At 36.2% G+C, this 12,500-nt stretch overlaps 1 protein-coding gene across 2 annotated transcripts in view; it reads left to right on the forward strand.

Moving 5' to 3' along the window:
* The window catches only part of LOC138007101 (probable ATP-dependent RNA helicase DDX41), a 136,396-nt gene that overhangs the window by 86,942 nt on the left and 36,954 nt on the right, over positions 1–12,500 (forward strand). For both annotated transcript variants that reach the window (XM_068853826.1, XM_068853825.1), the window contains exons 13-18: positions 2,023–2,104; positions 2,229–2,310; positions 2,386–2,435; positions 7,860–7,931; positions 8,292–8,388; positions 8,732–8,881. In XM_068853826.1, coding sequence (XP_068709927.1) covers positions 2,023–2,104; positions 2,229–2,310; positions 2,386–2,435; positions 7,860–7,931; positions 8,292–8,388; positions 8,732–8,881 — 533 coding nt within the window. The remainder of the gene's footprint in view (positions 1–2,022; positions 2,105–2,228; positions 2,311–2,385; positions 2,436–7,859; positions 7,932–8,291; positions 8,389–8,731; positions 8,882–12,500) is intronic.

Consider the following 12,500-nt stretch of genomic DNA (forward strand, 5'->3'; position numbering starts at 1 on the left):
AAGCTTATCTTCTGAATTGTTTGGAGCATATATATTACAGAGAGATACCTTTAGACCGTTTACTTGTGAGGTAATCAAGACTATTCTTCCAGAGTTGTCCTGAAATAGCAACTCTATTTTTCCTTTGACTTTTGGGTCAATTAAAATACAGACACCTCTGCTATGACAAGAGCTGCAAGAAAACACGATATCACCTCCCCATTCAGCTTTCCATAGCACTTCGTCATTTGAATTTGAATAAGTTTCTTGTAAAAAACAGAAAGTTGCCTTTTGATCTCTTAAATACGAAAAAATACTTCGCCTCTTGATTTGATCCCTCAATCCCCGTACATTTAAAGAAATAATAGCACACCTTAGTTTCTCTTGCATGCAAAGAAGTCAGTAAAAAAAGATAAACAAAAACACGACAAAGTTAAAGCAAAAAAATATATAATAATAATATACAGAACGCCAACAGATAAATTTCTAAAAAAACCTCAATTTATAGCGTTATATACCCTCTCGAGCCGAAGAGCTCTAAACGAGCTCTCTTTCATCCCCCTCCCTCCCAAAGACAAAAAAAACTGAAAGGATTTAAACAGAAGACATTTCAAAGCATAATAATAATAATCGAGATACCTAAATTTTCTGGTGGCAGTTATAGATTATTGAAGCCGTTTTCATCAACAATCCTAGTCGGAGACCCTTCTGGGGAAGTTTTAACGAAAACCTTACCGTTGATAGTCCAGAAGCTATGAATAGCACTATCCTGTCGCATTTTGGCTGCTCTGGCCACGAGACCTCGTCTATAAGCTGTCAAGCTTTCATTAATAAAAATACGTGATGACTCAGTGGTATTCGAAAAACTAGGAAATATATCTTTCAAACCTATGTTCTTCAGTTTAGTTCTCTTCTTGTACACGTTCGTTTTAGTTTTATGGCTGATGAATTTAGCAATGATACAAGTTTTACCTTTCCGCTTGATTTTGTGTGAGATGTCGATGTCAGTTGAAGATATTTCTACGTCCAGAGCTCTCGCCAACTTCAACACAGCTTCATCTGTTGACACGTACGCCGATTCTGGTATTCCATAAATTTCCACTGAGGACTTTCTACTGTACTGCTCTAGTTCATCCAGCTCCACCCACATTCTCGATCTATCATCTTGTTCCTCCTTTAACTTTTTCCTTGTTTGATCAAGTTCAGTCCTAAGTGTTTGATTTTCACTTATGACCTTCGCAAGCTTCGTCTTAAGTTGCTCAATGTCGCGGCCATGTGACTGAAAAGTCGCTCTAAATTGTGAGAGCTCTTCTCTAAGATTAGCAATATTGCCACCACAGAGCTTTCCTGGTTAACTAAAGTATCTCGCAATTGCGATAGCATTGGTTCTAAAAACGTTCCAACCACAAATAACCTGCTCATGTATAATGTATGTATAAAACTGCACATTAAGAAGCTATTTTATTTGATTTTCAACGTTGGTGGTAGAAGTGGTGATTGACCTTTGTCCTCAAAGAGAACTCTAAATGTCAATTGATCATATTTGCCAAAGTGCACACATTTTTTACATAAGAACTTGTTTCAAATTTTAGGTTCAACAGGTTCTTGTTTAGAAAGGGTCTAACAGATGAATTTTATGCCTGTACATTCTTAAAAATAGGTTCTTACTTGTGAGGTTTTACTGTATCTTGTTAAGCCTCAACACTTAAATTGCTTCAACATCTGTTCAAAAGTGTGCTGAAACCAACATTGTCAACATCGTTCAACAAAATTGACAGGATTTTGGAGCACGTTAGTCGTTTACCCCGGCCTTTCACACTGACCAAGGATGATATAATTTTTTTTGCGAAACACATCAAAAACCCCAACACATGCGATTTTGCCATGCCAACCTCATCAACGTAGTATGATAATATCACTGACATCACATGATATATGTATGTGATATCTGAAAGGTGACATGTCATGCGATGCTCAAAACTGTCAATCAAATGCAATACCAATTCTCAAACACTTCTGCATTCTTTGTCATATGATCCTTAGGTATCTTGTTCTTGATGAAGCTGATCGTATGATTGATATGGGATTTGAGGAAGATGTCAGAACAATTTTTTCTTACTTTAAGGTAACCTGTATTGAATCTGATATGCAGCAGTTTATTGTTGTAGTTTGATAATTTTTTCCCAGACTTTAATCATCTTGATAGTGATGTACTAATTTTGATGATTTCCTAAATTTATTCCATACAGTCCCAGCGTCAGACACTCCTCTTCAGTGCCACAATGCCAAAAAAGATACAGAACTTTGCCAAGAGTGCATTAGTGAAACCTGGTAATGAAAAGTTATTTTTTTATTATATCTTTTTTTCGTGTTTGATTCCTTATTAATCGTCCTTATCGCTTTTAGTAACGGTTAATGTAGGACGAGCAGGGGCAGCAAGTCTTGATGTCATTCAGGTATGATAAATCTAACTTACATCTCATCGCATCTATGAGCCACAAGCATTCCTTTAAATATTTGGAACAAGCTTGTTTCTTGTAGAGAACACACAGTCATGTTGGTGATGGAGCAATGCATACATATCATATCTGTTTAATTTGTGTTTGAATAAATCTAAAGCAACTGTACTGATTCCTAATTTACCGTAAAGACTTGTGTATAAGCCGCACTTGAGTATTAGCCGCAACCTCAACTTTCAATCATGATTTTGGAAAAAATAAGAACTCCAAAAAAGCACTCTTGTAAAAAATGTTGGTTATTTGTTCGCACAAAATCTAATGTTGTGTATTTGCAGCAACATTAATAAGTTAATCAACTCTGATAATACCTTTTAAAGGCTTCTTTTCAATCAATTTCCCTATTCCCTGTGACTGACAACATTTGTCTTCATTGCTAAAGCCCTCAGTTGAAATGGAAACTATAGAACGTTGCAAAAGGTTTGCTTGGTAACCATGCAGTGATTTAACGAGGGAAGTCTGGACATGGAAACGTTCGCTTTCGCATCAGCTGTGCGTGGATATCATGTTTATCAAGACGTATGGAAGCCATCGATTTGAGAAAAACGCAATAAAACGGTCAGCCATTTGCCTTGCAAGTTCACCTGAATAGCGTAGTATTTTCTTGCACGTAATGGAGAAAAATCAAACAAATTGCAAATGAAACGCTTGAAAAAACTACTTGCGAGCAAAATTCGGGCTTAGAACCTGAAGATGCAAACAAAAGGCTCCTTTGGGAGCCACCACTTCTACAGTGTAACCACCGAAAGCAGTGATCAACAACAGATTTCAATAAGTTTAATCTTTAGTTACTGAAGGTTTGCAGTTCAATTTGTGACCCCTACTAGCCAGTTTACTTCCTCTGAAAGCAATGGTCTTGTGTATAAGCCGCACTCGCGATTTTTGGCCCAAAATTTAAGCAAAAAGGTGCGGCTTATACCCAAGTCTTTACGGTATCTTCAAGTTCAAAATAGAACTGTAACCAGGATAATGCATCTTAAAGTAAAAAAAGTTCTCCGGTTAAAAAGGTTTAAAATATAAGCTTTCAGCTATCAGTCTATAGCCTTTAACAAATGAAAAAAGTTAGCGCACGGGTGGAAATGTATACGAAATGGAGTGCGAATATCTAACAACATTATTCTTTGAAATCGAGGTAAATATTCTGCCACTTTTCACCGAGATTGAAAAGAATAATTGTTTTAGTATATACTCACGAAGTGATCTCGACAACAATTGCAGAAAAAAACCATCCAAAGTCGATTTAATTGGCATCTCAATTCATGCGTGGAAAACGTGCAAGTGGCACAAAGCATGCGCGAAAGTGTTTACAGAACCTTCAAAGATGGCTAAATGGTCATTTAGCACCGTTTAAATCAGCAATCTAAATCGAAAGTCTGCTTGTTAAAACATTTTCACCGTTCGATCAAAGTTTTTGAGGTTCATTTGAAATGGAAATTGAAAGTGCAGTTGGTAAAGGATCCACATGAAATGGTGGCTCTAATTCAGGTCAGCATTAATTTGTTGTAAAATGACCCGTCTTGTTTCCTTGCAACCATGTGGAACTTTCCTAAAAAATTTTTTAATTCCTCGATTTCAGTATGAAATTCCGTTCTGGTGGGCGACCAGCCCAACAAGAGAGAATTACTCCGACTGAAACAAATTGTTGGCGTGAAGATTGTTTAATTTTCAGCAATAATTATCTGGAAAAACGAAGTCAAACACTGGTTGGCAAAAGTATGAACTCTTCTCTTACCTTTGAAAACTTTCAGGCCAAATTTTGTGGCCTTTGTCTTCTGTAGCACAGCATCATTTTGTATTCTCAATATTTCTGATTCATAAATGCTTGCGAGTTTACGCCAGCCATTTTGTTTTGTTTGGATCAAGCATTATTCACTCCATAGGGATTAGAATACAAAAAATGTGTGAAAAAAGCTAAGAAATAAAATGTAGATAAAGTCTATTTACAGTAAAATGGAGTATTGCCTAGGCAACGGTTTTGATAATGAAAGCCGATAAAAGGAACTCTTTCGTTGTCATGGATAAAACGGACTACGACTCCAAATTGCAAGCTCTACTTGGTGACCGTGACACTTACCATCTAGCCTATAAGTCTCCATTCACAAAAATTGAGAAGGAATTGAATAACAGACTCCTCGATCTTTAAAGAAAAAATAAGATTGATGAATTGACTTAGTTCTACGGATGGTTCTCCGCCCGCCATCCATGATTCCATTAAACATCACAAACCAGGCTTCCCTCTTTGACCGATTGTTTCTTCTATCGGTTCTGCCCTTTGCGATACATCCAAGTTCCTTTCTGATATTTTATCTCGGATCCAAAACCCTAATGGATATTCTGTTCTTAATTCTTCACAGTTCGCCAATGAAATGGCTAATATGGAAATCTCAGATGACGAGGTTATGGTTTCATTTGATGTCCTGTCGCTTTTCACAGCAATCCCAGTTAACAAAGCCTATGAATACATTCTGAACAAATTAAACAATGACGATACATTACGGTTCAGAACAAGTCTCAACACAGAGGACATCATTTCTTTACTGGACTTTACCCTTTCGAACAATTATTTTGTCTATAATAATTGTATATACAAGCAGATTCACGGCTGTACTATGGGCAGTCCAGTTAGCCCTATTGTTGTCAATCTCTGCACGGAAGTGATTGAAAAACTAGCTACAGTACTGTGCAAAATTAATGACAGCGAATTTCGACGAATTTCGTCTATTGTTCTCGCGAATTTTCGACGATATGTCGGCGAAATTTCGCGAGGTATTTCGCGTCGCTCAATGCGATATTTCGAAGAAAATGCGGCGAAATGATGCGAATTCTTCCGAAATTTCGAAGTAACAAACTTTCCTTTTTGCGAACTCTTTCGAAATTTCGAAGAAATGAACTTTCGTTTCTTCAAATTTTCAGAGCAGTGAACTGTCGTTAAAAATACACTGTACATTATAATTGCAGTAACATACATAACTCGGAACCAAATGCGCTTTGTTGATTTATTTACACCACGACTGAAGAGCGTTTCAAAAATGAGCCAGAGAGATTTATCCCGCACTCTGCTTCAGTAGAGTAACTGCCCGTTTGTTTTTAGACAAGACAAACCTTCAAGGACTGAATCATAATGACAACAAGCGGGATTGTAAAACTCCACGATCTGGATTACGCATTCATATTTCTGGTTGAAATCTAACTCCGATTGAAGGTCAAGCTTGCAATGTTTTGATCCTCTTCATAGACAAAAAGCGCTTTCACTTGCATACCAGTAGTTCGAAAATGTGAATGATTTCAGAGAAACATAGAATCGGTTCAACAATTCACCAACGTCAAAAAATTATGACAAATGTCTATTATTTGCTGCAGGCTGTAAAACTAGTGTCGTCACACGTTGTGTGACGACACAACGTCTGGTTGGTTTATTTAAGGTTTACATTGCATTCCAAAAACAAAGAAAACGAATCTGAAATCTACCTAGATTACATGCAAAAATACACACACAGTTGCTAACAAATTAATCTTGCCTAGTTTGTTTGTCGCTACTTTTTCTGAAGTTTTGGCAGCGTTTGTGTAGTCTGTTTGAATAACTTTGTTTGTACTAATTATTAACTGTTGAACTAGTGCAATGCAGAGTTTATTTTAACGCATTTCGGTGTTAGTCAGAGGAATCTTGAGCGTTCGAGTCTGTGTTATATTTATAGTTGCGTTAGTTATCTTGACGGCTTGCGCGTGCTGCCTCTGCTGTTACATTGTACTTACCTCAGCCTCGAAATTTCGCTGCACTCTTCAAAACTTCGAAACACGCTTCGAGCATTCTTCGAAATTTCGAAACATTTCCTTTCGAAATGTCGCGAATCTTCTCGAATTGTCGTTCGAATTGTTGTTCGAATTTTCGCTGGAACATTCACATTCAATTTCGAAATTTCGAAAGTGTCAAGACAATAGCGCTTTCGAAAATTCGTCGAAAGTTCGGCGATATTTCGTTTCGTTCCAAAAATCGCTGGTTTTCGTCGAAAAGTGGCGAAATGTCTCGAAATTCGTCGAAATTCGCTCGCAGTACCTCTCAGTACCTCTTCAGTTCCACCTAGGATCTGGAAGGGAAATGTTGATGACAGTTTTGTGATCATTAAGAAGGATGCTGTCTTTTCTTTTCACATTACCCTAAATGCCTCCAACCCAAAAATTTCTTTCACTATTGAACAACAATGGTCAAATTGCCTTCCTAGACACCTTGGTTTCCAGAAGAAATGATGTGTATTGGAAGCCAACACTCACAGATCGATACTTGGATTTCTCTTCTCACCATGATATAAAACACAGAATCAGTCAAGAAGAAGCCACCCCCACCTACAGTGCCTCCACCAGAAGAACTGATGTCTATGTCTTTCAAATGGGTTGAACCATCGGATACGTATCAGGGTTATGCATGCCTCCCTTACATCAGTGGCCTAACCAAACCTCTGACAAGATTACTCTGTAACCATGAAATCCACGTTGCCAACAAACCGTTCTAAACTCTTCAAGAAGAATTCCCGTCCCCAAAGTACCGACAATCTTCAGATCTCCAATGTGATGTTGTTTATAAAATCCCATGTAAAGACTGTTCTTGGAATTACAAAAAATTTGGAAGATGCTTCCAAACCCGTAAAAAGCAACATCAACGAAACTTGAAAAACTGCACAAAGGGCTCAAATGTTGCTAACCATGCGTGGCTAAATAATCACTCCATTGACTTTGATAATGCTTGTGTTATTGACAAAGGCAATTACCGTGTTCAAAAAACACTAGAATCTTGGCACACAGCTGAAACTGTTGACGAGGGTGATAACTCAAAACCGTTGCCTAGGCAATACTCCATTTTACTGTAATTAGACTTCCATCTACATTTTATATCTTATCTTTTTCCGCACATTTTTTGAATTCTATTTTTTTTTAATTTTTGCACTCCATTTTGTATATATTTCCATCTGCGCGCAAACTTTTTTGATTCGTTAAAGGCTATAGACTGATAGCTGAAGGCTTATATTTTTAACCTATTTTCAAGTCGTCATGTACTCAAAATACTTTTCAAATACAAGAGGAAAAAGGAAATTACGCAGAAAAGAATGAACTTTTGTTAACTGAACCCCACTCCATTTCCTGTGACTTTGCGGACCTCGTGTTTCCAAGGTAATGTCTCTCTTTCAGTCTGGTTTATGTTTATTGAGTATTGAATTCTCATCTTTAAACTTGTAGCACCATGTAATCTTGTAACAGTCAAAGTTTCTGCGTGGAGTTTACTTTAAGCAGTATTTGAGTTGATTCGAAAGCCGCAAGCAAACATATGTTATGATTATTCTTGTGCACCTTTTGTTGTTTTTTCTTCTCTAGGAGGCTGAATATGTGAAACAAGAAGCCAAAGTTGTGTATCTGCTTGAGTGTTTACAGAAGACTTCCCCTCCGGTAGGCCGCTGCCTTTGTCTTTTTGATAGGAGATGTTCTTGGAAAAAAGGCACGGTCAACAAGAACCTAAATTATCAAATCTTGGAAACAAACAAACAAACAGTGAATTCAGCACCACATACACTTTTGTAACAACATTTTTCTTCTTGCTTACTCTGCTGCTGCACTCTTCAAGTTACTGGCCGAGTGTTGTTATCTCCTTTGTCCCCTAACCTCTATTAGTACAAGTTTTCTGTACTGGGCACGCGCATTACAGTTAAAGAACAAAATTTTTCAAAATGCCCGTGCTCAGAACTGAAAATTCGTACTCACAGTCATACTCATACTCCAATCTGAAGGCCGCTACTTTTTGCTATGCAGGTGCTAATTTTTGCGGAGAAAAAAGCGGATGTGGATGACATTCATGAATATCTGCTTCTGAAGGGAGTTGAAGCTGTAGCTATACATGGAGATAAAGGTTTTTTTTCTAACTAAACGTCGGCAACATGAGTAAATGCAGACTCTGAAATATCTGGTAGTGGTCGGATGATAATTTCTGCAAATAATCGGTATCCTAGAAAAGTTAGTTTTGTGATTGTGATAAGATCTACTTTTCAGTCATCTGGAAAGTTAAGTTTCCATTAGAAAGGTTTTGCTTTAAAAATAGTAAAGTGAATCGGGAAATGTCCCATTGCAGGAGCTTTTCAGAGAAAAGGAATCAAGTTAGCAAGTGAAAGTTACTGGCTGAGCTGTGGATAACGAGATCAAATCCTTGGCCAGAAGATGATTTAATCTGCCCTTTATCAACGTCTGTTTTATAGATCAAGACGAAAGAGAGTATGCCATGAAATGCTTCAGGGAGGGAAGGAAAGATGTTATGGTGGCCACTGATGTAGCATCCAAAGGACTGGATTTTCCTGATATTCAACATGTTATTAATTTTGACATGCCTGAAGACATTGAAAATTATGGTAAGGAAGAAAAACCGTCCTGTTGGCTAACTTTGCATTGTTCTTGCTATTCAATTTCTGGTCTAGGCTTGACAGGTAAGAAATCGTTGGTTGCTGCGTGAGCAAGATACTTTTGGCTGGGAAAGTGGAGTGACTCAAGTAGTATAGTACATGTAGTTGGGGGTATGAGCTTATTTTTAATTTTGGAGTTCAATTTTTGAGTTTATTTTGCACTCTATAAAAAATATCAACCAAAAATTAATCTATTTATTTTTTGAAAATACAAATTTACATCCAACTCAAAAAATTAATGTTGGGCACAAACAAAGAAACAAATAGAAAAATCAAATATTAGTGTGTGTTTAAATATTCGCATAATCAAATGGAACATGAAAGAATCACCATAGCGTGACATCAAGGGACTTTCCAGTGATTTTTAACCAATCAAAAGCTACACATTTTTTTCACAATTGTGTACACATTTGTGTAACTTTACACATTTGTGGATTTTTTTGTGTAGAGGTGTTGCATATGTGTCACAGGAAATTTCTGATGTCATACCACAGGGACTTTTGGACTTATTAGCATGTTAATAAGATTGTTTTATGAGTAAACTTTATGAGTACACTTTGTAAGTAAACTTTATAAATTAACTTTATAAGTAAACTTATAAGTGAACTTTATCATTCAGATTGTTTTAGTGTGTTGATTTTATGTGTTTAAATATTCTCATAATCAAATGAAACAGGAAAGAATTATCATAGCGTGGAAGGGACTTTCCCGAGGAAATTAGTCATGAGGAAGTCATATGATTTTTTCAACCAATCACAACTTTCATTTTTTTTTTACCAAAATTCTTTCTCAAATGAATTTTATTTCCAAATTGGTTTCTATTTTGGAAGTGACTTTAAAAGATACTAATGGATTAACAACTGAACCACAAGAATATTTAAGACAACAACCGACTGAACTTTTTAGATTTTATAGTGACCATAAGCAAAACTTGTTATTCCATCATCATGAATATAGCGCTTATCATCAAAGCAACTTAGTGATGCTTTGTTAAACTCATACAGTACATGTAGCTTCCAAGTTGATGGTTGTTGCTCCTAATGGTTTTCATGGTGTGACACATTCGTTTGTTTATAGTCTTAATGTTTGATCTTTTTTTTGAATAACAATGTTTTTGATTCCTTTTGCTGTTTTATTATTTTGATCATTGTCTTTGATATATGAATACATTTTAGATCTCAAGCTTATGAATTCAGTGATTGGAATTCCAGAAGCTTCATCTTTGAATTTGCCTATAACTTTCTTATTAGTTTTATCATAGAATAGAGTCAATGTAAGACTCGTCATGGATGATGAAACTGTTAAAATTAACATCAAAACCTACTTATGTTAGTAGCAAGATCTTCAATGAAAATTTATTCGCAGTGCATAAAATGAAAGAAACATTAACTCCCAATAGACCAGCTTACATAGGCATGTGTATTTTAGATTTAAGCAAAACGATAGTGTATGATTTTCATTATAATTATATCAAACAAAACTACAATAATAAAGCAAAATTATTATTCACAGACACAGACAGCTTATGTTATGAAATTGAAACTAATGATGTGTACCAAGACTTTTTTAATAATAAAAATAAATTTGATAACAGTTATTATCCTGAAAACAGTCCTTTGCGAAGATTCTCTATTGTTTTACCATATACAGCATTAGTCATTAGCTTAAAAAAGTCTTTTTCAAAAGCATTTTTAGAGTTATTTCTTTTCTGAGTGTTAAAATCGATATACTGTTTTAACCATGGAGATTGATCAAAGTCCAGTACTCTATGAACTTAAGTTATTTTCAAACCAAGATCATTATATAATTGAAGGTTTCTATAATGAAGAACAAATTTCTCTTTGTATTTTAAGGTTGGAATTAGTTTATGAACTAGACCTGTTGATACTTTATCAGCTGTTTTTTGGCAATATGGAGATAAAACACACACTCACTCACTCAGCCGGCTACGAGGCAGTCGGCCACGTGCTTCCTCCACGGTTTCCTGTCCTGGGCCAACCGTCGAAATTCCTCTGGTAGTGGTGGGTGCTTTCTGTTTATCACCTTGGTAGTGTACTGGTGGAACATTGTTTTGGGCGTGCCAGGTTTATGCTTTCCATGCCGAGGTTGGTAGAAGGCATATTTGTTGACAGGCTCGTCAGTTGGTTTCCTCAAGATATGACCGAGAAATTTCAGCTGACGTTGATGTATTTCCAGGATCAGAGGCTTCTGCTTGACCTGCCTTAGTAGGTCCTCATTCTGTATGAAATCTAGTCTCTTGACGCCAAGCATTATCCGGATCTCCGCGGTCACTGAAGCTTCCAGAAAGTGGCCTATCCTAAGCCGAGACGCCTTTTTACATCATTGTCGGTGGATGCCATCCTCTAGCGGAGGTAGGTGAAGTCCTGCACTTGCTTAATTTCCTCGTTATTCAGAGTCAGGGTGTCTGGAGCGTTGGTGTTTGTCATGAACTCGGTCTTCTTAATATTTATCTTTAGGCCAATCTTTTTGGCTCCCTCAGCTGTGGTGTTAAGCTGGATTGTGCTTTCTGCAAGGAGCTCTCGAGCAGGACGATGCCATCATCGAAGTCAAGGTCATTGATTACCTCCTCTCGATGTCTTGTAGATCTCCTTGGCATGGTGGTGATCCTATGCCATAATTATTATGCAAATTATGTAATTCTTTTGGATACTTAAGATCAACTTCTAAAATAAGTCTAAGATTACTGTCTTCTTTATATTTAGCTAGGTCTAGCTTATCAATTTGTTTTTCTGTTAACCATTTAAATTAACCTGTAGGAAGATACTGCGACATAGCCCAACCATAAAGATTATTAGCATCTAAATACATAATATACTTTGAAGGCGCCTTTTCATCGTATTTATTCATGTATTTATTATTTGAATATCTGTTAGCAATAAAACTAACTCTCCCTCTTATTCCTTTTTCGATGAATTGAAACACATCAATGTCAGTCATTAGCTCTAATTTGATATCAGTCATTTTAAGCATAGTGTCCCAAGATATTTAACCCAGACTTGTGAAATAATGGCATGGATCTAATTTATAATATTCTAAGCATGTTTTTCTGAAATTAAAAAAAAGACATCAGCTAATAAAAGGATGTCAGATTTGAGATATAAGTTGTGATATTCACGCGTGGCTTTCAAAATTACATTTTGAGCATGATTGTATTGCTCTTCACTGATATTTTCATCAGTTAATATGCTATAAAATTCTTCTTTTGTTGGTAATTCAGTTTTATCAAACTTTTCAAAGCTGTCCATGAAATCATAAGAATATACACCTTTTTGTTTCATAATTTGAAATTTATTTTTAAATTCTTCTTTTGTGTATTTTAATGCTTCATCAGGTAGATTGCTCACTAGTTTATCCAGACTTGAACTCATAAATTGAAAACTGTCAATAAATGTTAAATGATTTCCAAGCGTAAAAGCCATGTATTTTTCCATGTTATTAGGGATAGCATTAATATTCATTCGACATTCTTCTCCTTTCTTATTTTTGTATGTGTGATTTTTAGCAATTTGACCTATCTGTTGCATTATAAAGTAACTACCATAACCTC

This window comes from Montipora foliosa, chromosome 6, assembly GCF_036669935.1.
Source record: "Montipora foliosa isolate CH-2021 chromosome 6, ASM3666993v2, whole genome shotgun sequence".
Lineage (NCBI taxonomy): Eukaryota > Metazoa > Cnidaria > Anthozoa > Scleractinia > Acroporidae > Montipora > Montipora foliosa.